General features: G+C 32.7%; 1 protein-coding gene across 2 annotated transcripts in view; it reads left to right on the top strand.

Annotated features, from left to right (window-relative positions):
- Nucleotides 1-15,480, top strand: part of Cept1 (choline/ethanolamine phosphotransferase 1) — a 36,736-nt gene that overhangs the window by 8,007 nt on the left and 13,249 nt on the right. The window contains exons 3-5 of one of the 2 annotated variants that reach the window (XM_010606040.3): nucleotides 2,597-2,744; nucleotides 5,184-5,325; nucleotides 10,512-10,596. In XM_010606040.3, the coding sequence (XP_010604342.1) occupies nucleotides 2,597-2,744; nucleotides 5,184-5,325; nucleotides 10,512-10,596 (375 nt within the window). The remainder of the gene's footprint in view (nucleotides 1-2,596; nucleotides 2,745-5,183; nucleotides 5,326-10,511; nucleotides 10,597-15,480) is intronic. The other variant, XM_010606041.3, reaches the window with a different exon arrangement.

Consider the following 15,480-nt stretch of genomic DNA (forward strand, 5'->3'; position numbering starts at 1 on the left):
CAGGATCAAAAAAAAAAAAAAAAAAAGATAACAGTATTTTTTTCTACCAGAAACAATACAGTTGGGGTTTTTGTGTCATTTTAATTAAAGGTAAGACAATCTGACAGCTATCAGCTGCTTTTAAATGCATTCACACTGTAATAAAGTCGTAAGTACAACCAACTTTATGCAAAGGGTATATATCATGATCCTAGTAGTAAATTAATACTAGCAGGAATTAACATGTGAAGTGTCAACCCTTTACAAAAGAATTTTACCCCCCCCTTTTTTAAAATGACTGAATATAGTCTTAGCAAAGTTTAAAATGATCAGACAGAAACACCTGTGGTATGTTCAGGTGCTGTAACTATAAACCAGTCTTATCAAAAGTATTTTCTTCTTCATTCCAGTGAGAATTGTTGAATATCTCATTTCATCCATAAACACATATGACTGAAAGGCTTCTTGTATATCACTGTTACTCCAAAAGGGCAAGAAAAAAGTCAGTGTGATATATTTTCTGTTCTGTGTCCTATTCTGACTACCACTGAAAGGGAGCATAGTATCGCTTACAAAGGTTCTACCTAGACCTTCTCAAATTCATACCTGTTTTCTGTTTTTATCCTCTATTATTCTGCACACCCATTACTTGAAACCAAAACTAATGACTTTTGATCAGAATGGGTAAGTTAATGTTTATTTCTTTGGGTTTAAGATTTCCTTGTCAGATGATTAAACTAAAGTGGGTAGATGGAAGAGAATTAGAAATACTTATGTTGCCTATGTTAATTAGAATAATCAATCTCTGGTTATCCAGAAAGATAGAAGGTGATCTCTAACTGAACATGTCGTGACTGTGCACTATATGAGATCATAATGACTACAACATTCTTTATCTTGTTTTAAGCTTGAAGTAATTTTTTAAAACAGTCTTTTCAGATGACTTATCCTTGGAGCTGAAATTAGCACCATTCTATTTCTATTTTCTTCAGTTTCTGTTTCTACATATATGTACATGTATTTGTTTCTACATAAAATTAATGACTATTAAAATTCACAGTGACCAGGGATTTAGCTTAGTGGTGCCACCGCCTGCTTCACAAGTGCCGGGTCCTGAGTTCAATCCTCAGTACCAAAAAAAAAATATGATTTTTACCTTCCAAGTAGTTATTTCCACCACCTTGAATACCTTTAATTCCTTTTTTACTATACAAATATAATTTGAACAGATTTTATGAATGTATTTCTAGTTTTCCCTTAAGTATCCTGTTTTACTTTAATCAGAACTCTTAAAAACAAAAACCAATACAATTGCTTAAACATGTCCGGGGATTCTTTATCATAGTTATTTCACATGGAGTTTACCTGAGCCCTGAACACTGCTTACACAGGAATTTGATCCAGGTCTCACATGTCCTGATAGGTATGGATATGTGAGAGAAAGGAGGTCGGTTGATTCCAGTGAAAGCCTTCCAGTAGTCCTGAGGTAGATCTAGGAAGGGAGGATAGGATAGGGAATGAGAGTAGGTTCAAAAGTAGCTCAGCCACTAACAGTCATTTATTGAGTACTCTACACCAGGTATCATGTTCCGTTTTATTATTTTACTTGGCCGCTGTTCCTAAGTGATTTGGAATTATTAGTGTAATCCCAGAATTAGTTAAAACTTTGGGAAACTTCCAGAGTACAAATACTCTTATCACAAGGAAATTTTCCAAATTGCTACTGGGAAGAATCAAGGTAGAGTATAACTAAGCTACTGTTTGTTGCTGTGCAAGAAAAAGTAATGTTCCACAAAGTAAGGGTATGCCTGGATGCATTTATAGCTGTATGCTAGAAATACTTGTTAGGCTGAAATCAGAAGGCATTGAAACAAGTCATAGCTATCTTCTATAGCTCCTTATTATCTCTGATCTTCACTAAGGCATGTAAATTTTCCTTTTCATTCCTTTATCATTCTAAATCTTACTTTGTGGCATAATGAGTATTAACTAAGATCATACATTCAGGGTACTTAGCATATCATGATGTGGTTGTTATTATTACATTGGTCAAAAGAGATCAAATATAAACCTATTCTTCCCCACTCCTTCCATGCCTAATTGTCTCGAAAATATAATATACAGTATCATAAGTTCATCTAAATCCTTAAATTCTTTATATTTTTGTTAACAAGCATTTTAATCATACAGATTACTTATAAAATATGAATGCTTTGTAAATAGTCATTATGCTGTATTGTTAAGGAATAATAACAAGAGTAAAAGTTTGTACATACTCAGTCTGCAGTTTTTCATGCTGAATATTTTAGCGCCTCAGTTGCCTAAATCCATGGAGTGAAATCCCAGGGATATGGAGAGTTGACTGTAGTTAGCCAAGATCTCCTTGAGTACTCCTAAAGGCAGAGAAGGTATTTCTTGTAACAGTCCTAATTCTTTCTGTAAGTTTTTCATTATGTGACATTTCTATGAAGAGAAGACACATGTGTCTTCTACAGCTTCCAGCTAGCAGAACTTCTGTAGAGAATGAAGATAAAATGTCTATAGATAAAAATTATATTAGCCATACACAGTGGTATTATGTCTGAAATATACTTGCCTTTCTTATTTTATTTCACAGGCACCTCTCTGGGCATATGTTGCATGTGCATGTGGCCTTTTCATTTACCAGTCTTTGGATGCTATAGATGGAAAACAGGCAAGAAGAACCAATAGTAGTTCTCCTTTGGGAGAGCTTTTTGATCATGGTTGTGATTCGCTATCAACAGGTATTTATTGCTGCTTTTTTAATGTTAATAGATATTAACTAATAAAAACAGTGTGATAAACAGTGTTAGGTTATATGAGGTTTATCTAGTTATACAACAGATGTTATATGAAATTTTAGTGTTTTTAAGGCTATAAATCTAATAGTTCATTACTGTTAACATTGGAAAATTTAGAAATTAAATTCACTTATACTTATTTTTAACCCTAAGTATTGTTTTTTTTTTTTTTTTTTGGTGCCGGGGATTGAACTCAGGTCCTTGCACTTGTAAGGCAGGCCACCGAACCACTGAACTAAATCCTTGGCCCCTAAAGTCTTAAAATATGATTGTCATTATCAAAAAATTGAAAACTGAATACAGTAGTTGGAGACTGGTTTGGTAACATATTCTTTATATTTAAGTGGATCTTATGTAGACATTTAAGACATTTAAAATTACATTTTAGACTTGGATTATAAATATGTGATGGAGGCTTGGATAAAAAGACTTAAGATGAATCTGGGTGTAATCCCAGGACTCAGGAGGCTGAGGCAGGAAGATTGCTGCAATTTCAAGGCCAGCCTGGGTAACATAGTGACTTCAAGGACAAGCTGAACTGTACATAGTGAGACCCTGTCTCAGGAAAAACAAGACAAAAAACAAAACAGAAAGACTAGGATGAGGTCTGGAGAGTTAAGGTAAACAGGATTATAGCTAACAATTTTGTATATGGAAAAATTTGCTAAAGGAGTAGATTTCAAGCATTACTACACAGTGGGGAGGAAAGTAACTGAAAGATGGTGAGTAGTTTAATTTGCTTAAGTGTAGTAATCATTTTGCTATTAATCTATATCAAACAGCATGTTACACACTTTAAATATATGTAATTCTTTTAAACTAGAAAAAAATACACTAAAATGCTGGGATTCCATGAATTGCTATAGATTGTAGAGATATATCTTTTTTTGTGCCATGTTGCAAGTCTTCAATATATTTTAGTATGGGCTTAGAAAGAAAGATTTTTCTAAATGATTTTTTTTTTCTTTCCTCCACGCTGGGGATCAAACCCTAAGTCTTGTACATGCTAGAGTAAGCTCTCTATCATTGAGCTACTCTTCCAACACTAAATGAATTTCCAACTATCTCCTTCCTTTTTAAATATGGTTCTTCAGTCTTCTTATAATTTGGTAAAATATTTAAAAGGAAACAAAAAATGCTGATAGTTTCACTTTCTGAATCCAGATTTGAAGGTGTACACCATGTGATCAAAAAATACTGTGATGAACTTTAACCTTATTTTGAAATTCTAGTAAAAGACACATTGTAAATTATCCCCTTCGAATTACTTCCTCTCATTTTTAATACACTTATCCCATTATTCTTGCCACTTTCTGAAGCAGTTCTGGAAGACCCTTTAGTGAATATCTTTATTTAGTTGTGCTTTTGGATACCTCAGTGTGCTGAATCTATTTTAAACATTTTCTTTTCCTGGTCATTTTTACTTTGGGGAAGGACCCATAGTCACAGAGTGCCAGATATGGTGAATGAAGTAGATGAGTTTTTATTAGACAGAAATTGCTAAAATATTTTTAATCCATTCAGGGCATCAGGCAGCAAAGAAAAGATACTGATGAAATAGGGCTTCCAGAACTGTTTCAGAAAGTGGAAAAAATGATGGGATAAGTGTGATCAAAAGGAGGGGGAATATTTTGATGGAGATAAAGTGCAATATGTCTTTTACTATAGTAATCTTTTTGGTTTTCATTAACATTACTGTAATTGCACCTTATAGGAACATGTTAGAATAATTGCTTCACTGTATCCTGATACCAGCTTGCTTAGGTAGACAGAGAACAACAACTAAGCTCTTAGAACTTTTAAAAGTCAAGTTAGGAAAATCTCAAATGTTCCATTGAATAAAACTAGTTAGATGTCTACCAGAAAGACTATTTAACCAGCTGTCAGGTATCATATTGTTTTATTTGAAATGACAGTCATTTTTAATTTTAGTTCCAAATCACTGTAGGAAGTTTTCGTCTACATGTCAACCATAATGATATCTGCTGAATAAAAGAAGACAGTCACCATTCTGAAGCAAGTAGGATTATTTAGGCTCTTTTTCTGTTTTTGTAGCTTTTGCTGCTTTGCCTTGTAACATTTTACTGATCATTAGCACCACTATCAGTAAATTAAGAGACTACCCAAAAAATAGCAAAATATTTCAGTTTTGCTTTCAAGAACTTTGTTTTCACTAAATAGTATAGTGAAAAAAGCGATTGAAGTTATTAGGTAAAAGTCAATGCAAAAGATTATATCCTACTTTCTTGTTATCACTGGTAAATAACAGAATATTGTATAGTCACAGAATATCTTCTTTTTGTATCATCTAAAATCATGTCCAGCTCATTTAATGTTTGTTATTCATATTGTTAAGTTTTCATTTTGATTTTTTTTCTGCAGTTTTTGTTGTTCTTGGAACTTGTATTGCAGTGCAACTTGGAACAAATCCTGATTGGATGTTTTTTTGTTGTTTTGCTGGCACATTTATGTTCTATTGTGCACATTGGCAAACATATGTTTCTGGAACATTGCGGTTTGGAATGTAAGTAGTGCTAATTGGTAATTTTCTTTTTGCTTTCAATATGAGAATGTTGCTTACTAGGTATTTGAATATCAAGAATTTATCAGATCACTAAATTAGTGTAATAAACAAAAAGTTTAGAAACTATAGTTGTTCACTAATAATCTGTCATATTTCCCTCTATTACTCTTTTTAAAAGGAAATAAACAACTTCCAAATTAGTATTTTTAAAGCAGTATAAAAAGTAATAGCCCCTTCTCACTCATCTCCATTTGTCTTTCCAGGCAAATTCACCTTTTCCCTTACCACCATTTACCTTGAATCCATATCGTATTTTGATATATAAAAATGCATTTTTGGAAAGATAAGACAGTTTTTTAGATCAAAGGGCAACTCTCTAAATATCATAGCTTAGTTTTTTTTCACATTTTATTTATGAATCTATAAATCTGTAGCTTGTAATAATTTGGTAGACATGAGCACATCATATAGTTTATTACTGCCATCAATATGAATGAGAACTTAAAAATGAAATATAAGCATCTTTTAAACTCCTAATTAAAGTTTCTTTCTATATATCACTAGTTTTCCATAAAGATTAATGAGAAAACCAGTCTTAGAACATGGTTAAAGATGCATTCACCAATTATTTTTTCTATTAAGTATTACAGATCTTATTAGACCACTTGTTACTCTTTTTTCGTGGTGTAGAATTATAAGAAAAAAACTTGAGAAAAGACTATGTACTTCATGAAATGTCATAATAAAAATCTCTGATGGCAAAATGACAAGAAATAAGCTATTCTCTGAGATGAATCATAGGATTAAAAAGAAAATTAAATACTTGGTAAACATAGCTTTGTACACCTTGGAAAAGCCAGAATACATAATTCCATCACTTACTACAAGTTCAGAAAATTATTTCCTAAATTTTCTTAAATAGAAAGATGTCCTGTGGCAATAACTGAGTAATTACTGATATGTTGGATGATATCTATTTAAATGACGCTTATTAGAATTAATTTCAAACTGAATGGTTTTAGAAAGTATGTTTAAGGCTCATCTTAGTGTGGTGTCATTAGAGACTAAAACAGACACGAGTGAGTGAAAATTATGTGCCATTGCATTAATCAAGTTTATACAATGATCAATGATAAGAAAGTATTAAACAGTACTTGAAAATGTGCACAGTTTTCTGTGTTGTTCACATTTTGTATTTAATATTTTCATAGTCTTTCTCTGCCTTAGGTAACTACAAAATATAATCATTTGATTTGTCCTAATTTAATTTTTAGTAATGCTGCTGTTTTCAGAAATGGCAGAATTGGTTATATCTAGATTTCACATAGTTTTATGCTTCATTGTATATTATGTCACAGTTAACCTTTTCTGGTACTAGGGATTGAATCTTGCAGTTAACTTTTCAGGCCTTTATTTTGAAAACTTACTTACCAATTAGTCAACGTATTCTCTTCCAAGTAAACTACCATCAGCCACGTGGTATGGAAGCTAAATGAAAGAGAGAAAAATGGTCCGTGGAAGTAAGAGGAAAGCAAATAGACAGTGTTTTTAGGAGTGATTTGGAATCACAGTCTTGGAATTTCCCACATAGTATTTTCCTGTGATGAAGTTTGTATTAAAGCAACACAGTATTTTCTAAATTGAAAGCAGGCTATATATAGCATTCATGTTTTGAAATGGAATATAGAATACATAAATATGTACTAAAGAAGTCTTAAAATATGATTAAGTTTCACATATTTTTCCAAGAGGATATGGCATAGACAAATATAGTGGATTACATATTAAAGTTTGTATGCGTGGAGGAGAAAGTAAAAATTTTGTTTTGCTTATGAAGGAAAGAACAAAACAAATCAAAAGTAATTCGAGTAACAAAATATTTTAAATCTTTTTTTTTTTTAACTCTTAAAGAGAAAGCAGCCTTAAGAACATTGGGAATCTTACTTAGAAATATTTTTCTTAGAATTGTTTTTTTAAAAATTCTTACATGTATGAGTAAGATGAATCCTGAAAAATTCTTTCAATATGTGGTCCAGGTGGTTATACTTTTTATAACTTTATAAAATAGAATGTTTGCCAGATACATTTTTGTTCTTTGTTTTTCTATAGTCCCCTCCCCCAGTAGTAGGACTGGAACCCATGTATACTCCACATCCCCAGCCCTTTTCATTAATTTTTTTATTTTGAGGTAGAGTCTCCCTAATTCACCTAGGCGGGACTAAAGCTGTGACCCTCCTGCCTTGGCCTAAGTGCTGTGATTATAGCTATACACACTGCACCTGGCTCCTTAGACTTTTTACTGTTACTATCTTTAATTGCTATTAAGTTTGCTCATAGTATTTTAACAAAATTGGCACAAGATTTTCATTTATTCATAACTAATTTCTGCTCAGCCTAGCATTATGAGAAGGCCAATATTCTTTGGATACCTCTTTCCTGAAACCATGACCTATCTCTTCAAGCACTTTATTCTGGTCAAAGCTAAAAGCTGGCTGCTCACAGAGAATGTTAGTACTTATTCCATCTTTGCTTACAATGTGCTTACTATGCTTTTGCACTGAGCAAATAGAGCCTTGACAGAAATAAGGACTGAACATTCAGTGAGATTTTTCCCGACCTCACTTAGCCTTCTAGGGTTTTTACTAACCTGCATATGAAAGATTGGGAAGGCAAATGAGGTTAGAGAACTTAATGGAAGGATTGGGTTGGTAAAAGAAGATTTAAGTATTATGAATTGAAGCTCATTTGTAAATATTAAACTTTCTTTAAAATGATTATGGATTTTATTCAGTAGACATTTCCATTCTCACTTCCTAAATTAGATTTATAATTTGAAGAATGTACATATAGTCATTTTTTTAAATTCAGTGCTTAGAAATCCTAAACAATCTTTAATAAAACTAGACTTACATAAAGCATGTACTGTTCTTCTCTGTAAAGGTGGAACTTTTGTGTAAATTATTATTTCAGAAAACAGTTCTCTTAAGTTACCTTTATAAGAGAAAAAAATGGAACTAGAACTGAACTATTTGTTTTTTGGGGGATGATGGTGGTAGTGTTTGTTTTGCTTTTTGTTTTTTGAGACAGGGTTTTGTTATATAGTTCAGGCTGGTCTTGAACTCACTATTTAGTCCAAGCTGGCCTCAAATTCAGTGATCTTCCTGCCTTGGCTTCCTGCTTGCTCGGAATACAGGCATGCACCACAACTCCTGGCTAGGCTAGTATATCCTGACTCAAGTGTTATTGTCAAATTATCTGATCTGTTTATCAGTTTAAGCAAGCCTCATTGCTTTCATGAGCCTCATTTCCTATGTTATAAAATATAAATTTTGGATTAGATGTTCTCTAACATTCTTTCTACTTATAAAGTCTGTTAATTTTACAATTATGATTTTTTCTCATGTATTTATTTATAATTACAGTAAATAAACTATTGATCTTTGCATTACATTTATTATGTTTTTCAGTTCATGCTTCTAAGATTTTTGCATTTATATCAGCTTACAACCATGCCATCAAACATTTCCATATGGGCAAATAACTTCCTACTTTTTCTCCTCTATAATTGAATGAAACACTTAATTGACTATCCCAATGGTAGTCTGATATATCTAGTTCATCTTATGCAAGTAACTTGTAAATAATAATTTGAAGACTTCCTATAATAGAGAACTATTGTTTGTTAGTGTGTAATTCATTTTCTGTTGAAGAATTAGGTATGGTGGCATATGTCTGTAATCCCAACATGGGAAACTGAGGCAAGAAGATAGAAAGTTCAAGCCCACACTGGGCAATTTAGCGTCTTAGACCCTGTCTCAAAATTTAAAAAGGAGTGGGGGCATAGCTCAGTACAAAGGCCCTCCTCAATCTCCAGTACTGGGGGAAAAAAATTAAGAAATGTTCTATTGGAACCTATATGGAATCTGCATATTTTTATGTGTGTAAGACTTTGAGCACATGAATTATTAAATGCTAGAGATACTCCTTTTAGTTTCTAGTTTCCCTGTGCAGTTTTTTTTTCCCCTCAGCACTGATTCATTCATTTGAATCCCAACTCTGTCTACTTAATTTTATCAGTTGTTATAAAAATACTCTAAAAATTTTGTATTACTGTAAAACCTAGGTGACAGTTGGGGCACTCTGACCAGTAGGTAAAATTGTGGACATCTGATTGGCATTCCTCACTTCTTAATTTTGATTGATGTAGTGTTTACATGAAAGCTGTACTGCTCCTTTTTTGTCACCATCTGCATTCCAAAATGTTAGTGATTGAACTGAATTTTTATTTTTGTAAACCACAGATAAACTAATCCAATGTAGTAGAGACTTGTAATACTGGTGTAGAATTAGAGAAGAGAAAAATGAAAAGATTCCAGACGAGATTATCAGGCCATAGAATAGATAGCCAATTTGAATTTTGTTCTGTCTGTATCCAAAGAGAAGTCACATTGATTAGATTCTTTCACTCCACATATCATATATCTGCTAATATTTTGAAATAGCACAGTTCAGAGTGTGATGAGGTTTGGGGCAGTGCAGAGATTGGTAGGTTTTCACTATGTACATTGGGGCTTCTGGAAAGAAAGATATATTAGAATATCTTCTGAGTTTACAGAGGAAAAAGCATTAAAAATTCTGGGAAAAGATGATTAACATGCTTATCAGCTCTCACAGAAAGTCATTTAAATCCCCTTGTATTCCTCATTAAATAATGAATTAGAATTCAAGTCAAGTGCATTTATGATTTCTTGGATATCTCTCTTAAACCCAAAGGAATGAAATGAAACTTGCAAAGCAGTCAGGGGCTAGAACTATGGCTTCTATGTACAGGGAAGTCTAGATAGTTCCAGTACTGAAGGGGTCTGTATCATAGGCAGTATAATTATTTGACAAGTAGTATTCACCACTCCTAAATACATGAGAGTTGACTCTGTTTTTAGTACTGTTTCCAGCTGCCTGTTTACAAGCCATTTCTTCAGCGTGTTACAATTTTAATTTTTTTAACTTTTCTACTAGTTTGAGTTGGATAAGTATTTGTATATGCATGAAGACAGTATAGTAGTATTTAAAGTCTTTATAAGGAAAATGCTACATTTTAAAGCTGTTTTTACTACCTGATTTAGTAGGGCTCTTTAGCAACAGCTCTGAGTAAAGTTATTTTGAAATGTTTGTTTCCTTATGCATAGATTCGATGTTACAGAGTCCCAGATCATAATTATAATATGCCAGCTTCTCACAGGAACCCTGGGGCCTTGGTTCTGGAACTTCACGGTAACTGTTAGAATATTCATGCTGTCTGATGAACAATGGTGTGAACTCAGTAAAGACAGCCCCTTTGTCATGCACAGAGTAATTTTTAAAATCAAAAATCTTACAGATTATTTTACAGATTATTAGAAAACAAATAATTTTAATGCATAATAGGGCAATAAAAATCCACCCTATGAATTAATATTTCTATAATTTGATCCTAAAGCCAGTTCTTCCTTCCATTCACCTGATTTGGTTAATATTATTTTTACTTTTTGTAATACTTTTTTAAAAAAATACCTTTCCACCACTAGATAGGTTGGGGGGGGGTTCTTATTTTAAAATTGCAATAAAGCAAGCAGAGTTTCTTAGATAAGTTGAGAGAACTCTATATTTTTGTAGGAATGATTCTGCTTATTTTCATTACTTAAACATTTCCTTTGAGCATATTTCTGCTTAAATTAATAATGATCTTTGTGTTATAAAAATTTTATAGAAGCTATTTTCATTTCTGTTTTGTTTAATTTTTTACTCCCTTAGTTGTGCTTTAAAAACTAAATATGCTTAGGGATTTTGTTCAGTGGCACCGCACCTGCCTTGCAAACGCAAGGTCCTAAGTTCTATCCCCCGTACCAAAAAAAAAAACAAAAAACAAAATATGTTTAACTTTCCATATCACTATAGCCATCCTTTGAATACTTTTTCAGTTTTTAAAAATATATGCACAATGAAATGCTAACTGTAATATAATGTTTTCCTTTCATCTTAGAATTACGATTTTTGAGGGCCGAGGATTTTTAGCTCAGTAGTTCCACCGTCTGCTTTACAAGTGCAAGGTCTCAAGTTTGGTCCCCAGTACCAAAAAAAAAAAAAAGAATTATAATTTTGATCTTAAAACCCTTAGAAGTTCAAAATATATGTTAGGAAACATTCTTAGTAAAATAATCCAGAATCTTTTACACTTTAGTAGAAAATTACATGTATAAGAAAAAACACAGCTTAGATTTAATTTATCCAACTAAATTGAATAATAAATATTTATTTGAATAAATTGAATCCAAGGAAAATATTCAGGAAATGTTGGAAAACTATCCATATGAAAACTTGACAGATCATTCTTCCAAAGTTGCATTAGGTTTTGTATGTTAAGTCCCCTTCTTCCCTAAAAGGGATTGTAAACATTTTAATATTGCTTCAGTAATACCATAGAAATAGGGCCAGGGATTTAGGACAGTGGCACTGCGCCTCCCTCACAGGCACAAGGTCCTGAGTTCCATCCCCGGTACCAGAAAAAAATTTTTGTTTAATATAATAGAAATCCCTTGTTAGCAAAGTTCTTTCTGAAGGTATATGACAGCTGTGTAAATTTAGTTATTCAGTGGCAGTAATGATGGCTTTTGAAGACAAAAGTGAGAAATCTGCATCTTTTTCAGAATACCCTTGGAGTGTGAAGATACTGAGAAGTATTATAGACATGTCCTAGGGACAAAACTAAAGCTATTTTTTATTGAATTTATCATGCATTGGCATAATTATTTGTGGGATTCACTTCCAGAGTAAAACAATGTGCACAGTTCATTATGTGTTTAGACTCTCCTTACCACTGCCCTGTCTTATACTTTCTCCAAAGTCCTGTAGCTTTATACTCATTGCACTGATTTATAATTTTGATAGCTCAATTTTTTTTGTTTTTTGTTTTTATTTTTCGAGACGGTCTCACTATGCAGTTCAGGCTAACCTTCAACTCACTGTTAGCCAAGGTTTGCCTCAAACTTGCAGTGATCCTCCTGCCTCAGCCTCCCAAGTTCTGGAATTATAGTTGTGTGCTGCCACGCCCGGCCAGTAGCTCATTTTTATTGTTGATTTTGCTCACCAAGCATCTTCACCAATATTCTTGAATGAAATTAACTGAATACAATTTTATTTACTTTCACCTTATTTGTATAACAAAATGGAAACAAATATATTTTACCATGTTAAAAAAAAAGCTTTCAAAATATGTCCTGTTTTCTGTATATAATCTTTCTTCACTTTTACCAGTTAAATACATTTTACCATGTTAAAAAAAAAAAGCTTTCAAAATATGTCCTGTTTTCTGTATATAATCTTTCTTCACTTTTACCAGTTATCAACATCAGAGATGTTCTTTTGCTTCTGATAATTATTACTTTAACCTAGTCATTAAGTTAAAATGGTCAGATATGCTAATTTCTTTTTTACAAAGTTCAAGAAAAAGTTTTAGAATTATGCTACTTGTATCAAAATCAGTTTTATTTTTAACATTTAAACCTATTAGCTTTCACCTGTTTTATTCTAGCACTTTTTAAAAATTGTGTTAGAATACAGAAGCATCATCCCAAAATGCATAGATATATTAACAATAGCAAATAAAAACTGAGGACCAACATCTGTCCCACAAGATCTATATTAGTAACTCTTGATAGTTTGCAGATTTCTTTTAGACTTGATTGTGATAGAGAGGAGGAAAGTTCACGATTTATTTATCTCCAGAATTGTTATTAAATGAAGTGAGAGTGCTCACCTTTCTGTTCTGTTGTTTCCAAAGGTGCTAATATAAACTTCTCCTTAAATCTGAAACCTATACTCCGGTTCCACTTTATTGGAAGACTTGTTCTGTTCTAGCTTTTGGCTACATTGTGTTTCACTTACTCAAAATTATTTAATGGGCTTTCTCTTTTTAGTTACAGAAAATCAAGGATCGATATAGTAATTCGTGTGCTAGTCCTATGTTTGATAATTTGGTTTATTTCAAACATAGACACGATTTATTTTCTCTGTATACAACATTTGAATTACAAATACTCCAAGTTATCACTCAACTGTATGGTTTGTGTCATTTAACACTAATTGCCATGCCTAGCTCACAAGGTTAGTAAAATATTGGAAAATAGCATATTGAATTTCTAAGCTAATCTTTATTTCAGTCCCCTAGCATTCCACCCCACCCATAGAATTTGTAGTAAAATGTATAATGAATGCCATGCTGTAGTTATCCATAAATTCCCTGAAATTCAGATCTATTTACCAATAAATTTGTTAGTAGCAATCTAAACCTAGAACATGTTTCCAGATACCACCAAATCCATGACTTTTTAAGCAAAATGCTTCTTTTTAGCAAAAATTTCATAAGAAAAATGATATCAATCAAGGTTTTTTTACTATAAATTTATCCTTACAACATATTCTGTGTTCTCCAAATAGCCAACCCAAATTATAACATATTTACATTTACAGTTAAGTTTCACAAACACTTATACTTACAAATTAACTGCAAGTATATTTTTAATATGCCTATGACTTGTAGAAGGAGATACTATAGATTATTTTCTGATTTTAGAGGAAGAAGACACATTAAAAATCTGGGAAGCCTGGTGTAGTGGCATACGCCTCTCATCCCAGCACACTGGGACACCAAGGCAGTCTGATGACAAATTTGAGCCCAGCTTGAGCACTTTAGTGGGTTAGGGAGACCCTGTCTCAGAATGAAACATAAAAAGGGCTATAGATATAGCTCAGTACAAAGACCCTGAATTCAATCCGCAACACCACACACACAAAAAAAACATCTAGGAAAGAATTATTAACATACTTATGAGCTCTTACAAAATGTCATTTAATTCCTTTTCATATCCCTTACTAAATAGTGAATTAAACTTCAGGCCAAATGTGTTTGTGCATTTGTTTGCTTTTTGAACACTAAAAAATAAAAATGAAACTTGCAAAATAGTCAGGGTCTAGAGATGTGGTAGTATGCCTCCCTGGCATGTTTGGGGCCCTGTGCTCAATCCTTAGCAACACAAAAAACAAAAATTTTTAATCCCCACCCCCCTTTTTAGGTACTGGGGATTGGACTCAGAGCCTTCATCCCCACCCCCATTTTTGGAGACAGGATCTGTCTAAGTCATTGAATTGCCCAGGGTGGGCCAGTCCTCCTGTCTGCCAGAGTGCTCAGATTACAGGGACATGCCACCAAGCCAGAAGCCAGTTGCTTTTATTAGAGGCTTTGTTGTTTGTTTTTCTTTTCTTTTTTTTTTTTTTAAAGACAGGGTCTCACTATGTAGTTCAGGCTGGTCTTGAACTCACTGTATAGCCAGGCTGAACTTGCTGCAATCCTTCTGATTACAGGCATGGGCCACCAGGCCCAACTTCTATAGGGTTTTTTATATTTCTCCTGTAATAACTATCTTAATTAGTGAGAGGCCTAATGAAGGCCCCCTGAAATCTTCACTTCAACTAAAGAGATTTATTCTTCTCTTGTTCAGAAGTTAAAATTATTCATACCCGTTTAAGAATATTTTATTTTCTTTACATCTTAATCAGTACCATTAGCGTATGTCCAATGATGATTCAGGGGTTTAATGTGAGTGTTAAAGTTTGTTTTGCTTGGCCTGCCACACTTACAGCCAGCCTCCACATCTGAAGAGTGTGTGAGAGAGTTTATCCCCCAGAACTGGTTTGCCCTTTTCTATTTTTCTTTTGCGACAGCAATCAAAACAGTGTTTATTTCTGGCTTGTACTAATTTACATTTGTTCTGACCAGAGTTTTTTCTTATGGGTTGTCCACTGGGGTAATTCTTTTTGTCCTTTAACAATTTATATTAAAATAAAGTAGATATAGGAAATTATTTTAAAATAGTTAAGAGTTCAAATACTTTCATACAAACAGAAAATTTTCTTTTCTCCATCTAAAACTTCAGGCAGTAGAAATCTAATGCTGTAGATAAGAGATTTGTTTTTGTATTTTTTAAAAAATCACTGGCATCTTGTTTTACCTTATACAACATATCCTTGTTTCTTGTTTCTTTTTTTCTTTTTAGTTGTGGTCAGTTTCTTTGTTGGCTTCTGCTTTAACTTTTTTTTTTTTTTTTTTTTTTTTTTTTTTTT

The sequence above is a fragment of the Fukomys damarensis genome, unplaced genomic scaffold (genome assembly GCF_012274545.1).
Source record: "Fukomys damarensis isolate Sample0158 unplaced genomic scaffold, DMR_v1.0_HiC HiC_scaffold_33, whole genome shotgun sequence".
NCBI lineage: Eukaryota > Metazoa > Chordata > Mammalia > Rodentia > Bathyergidae > Fukomys > Fukomys damarensis.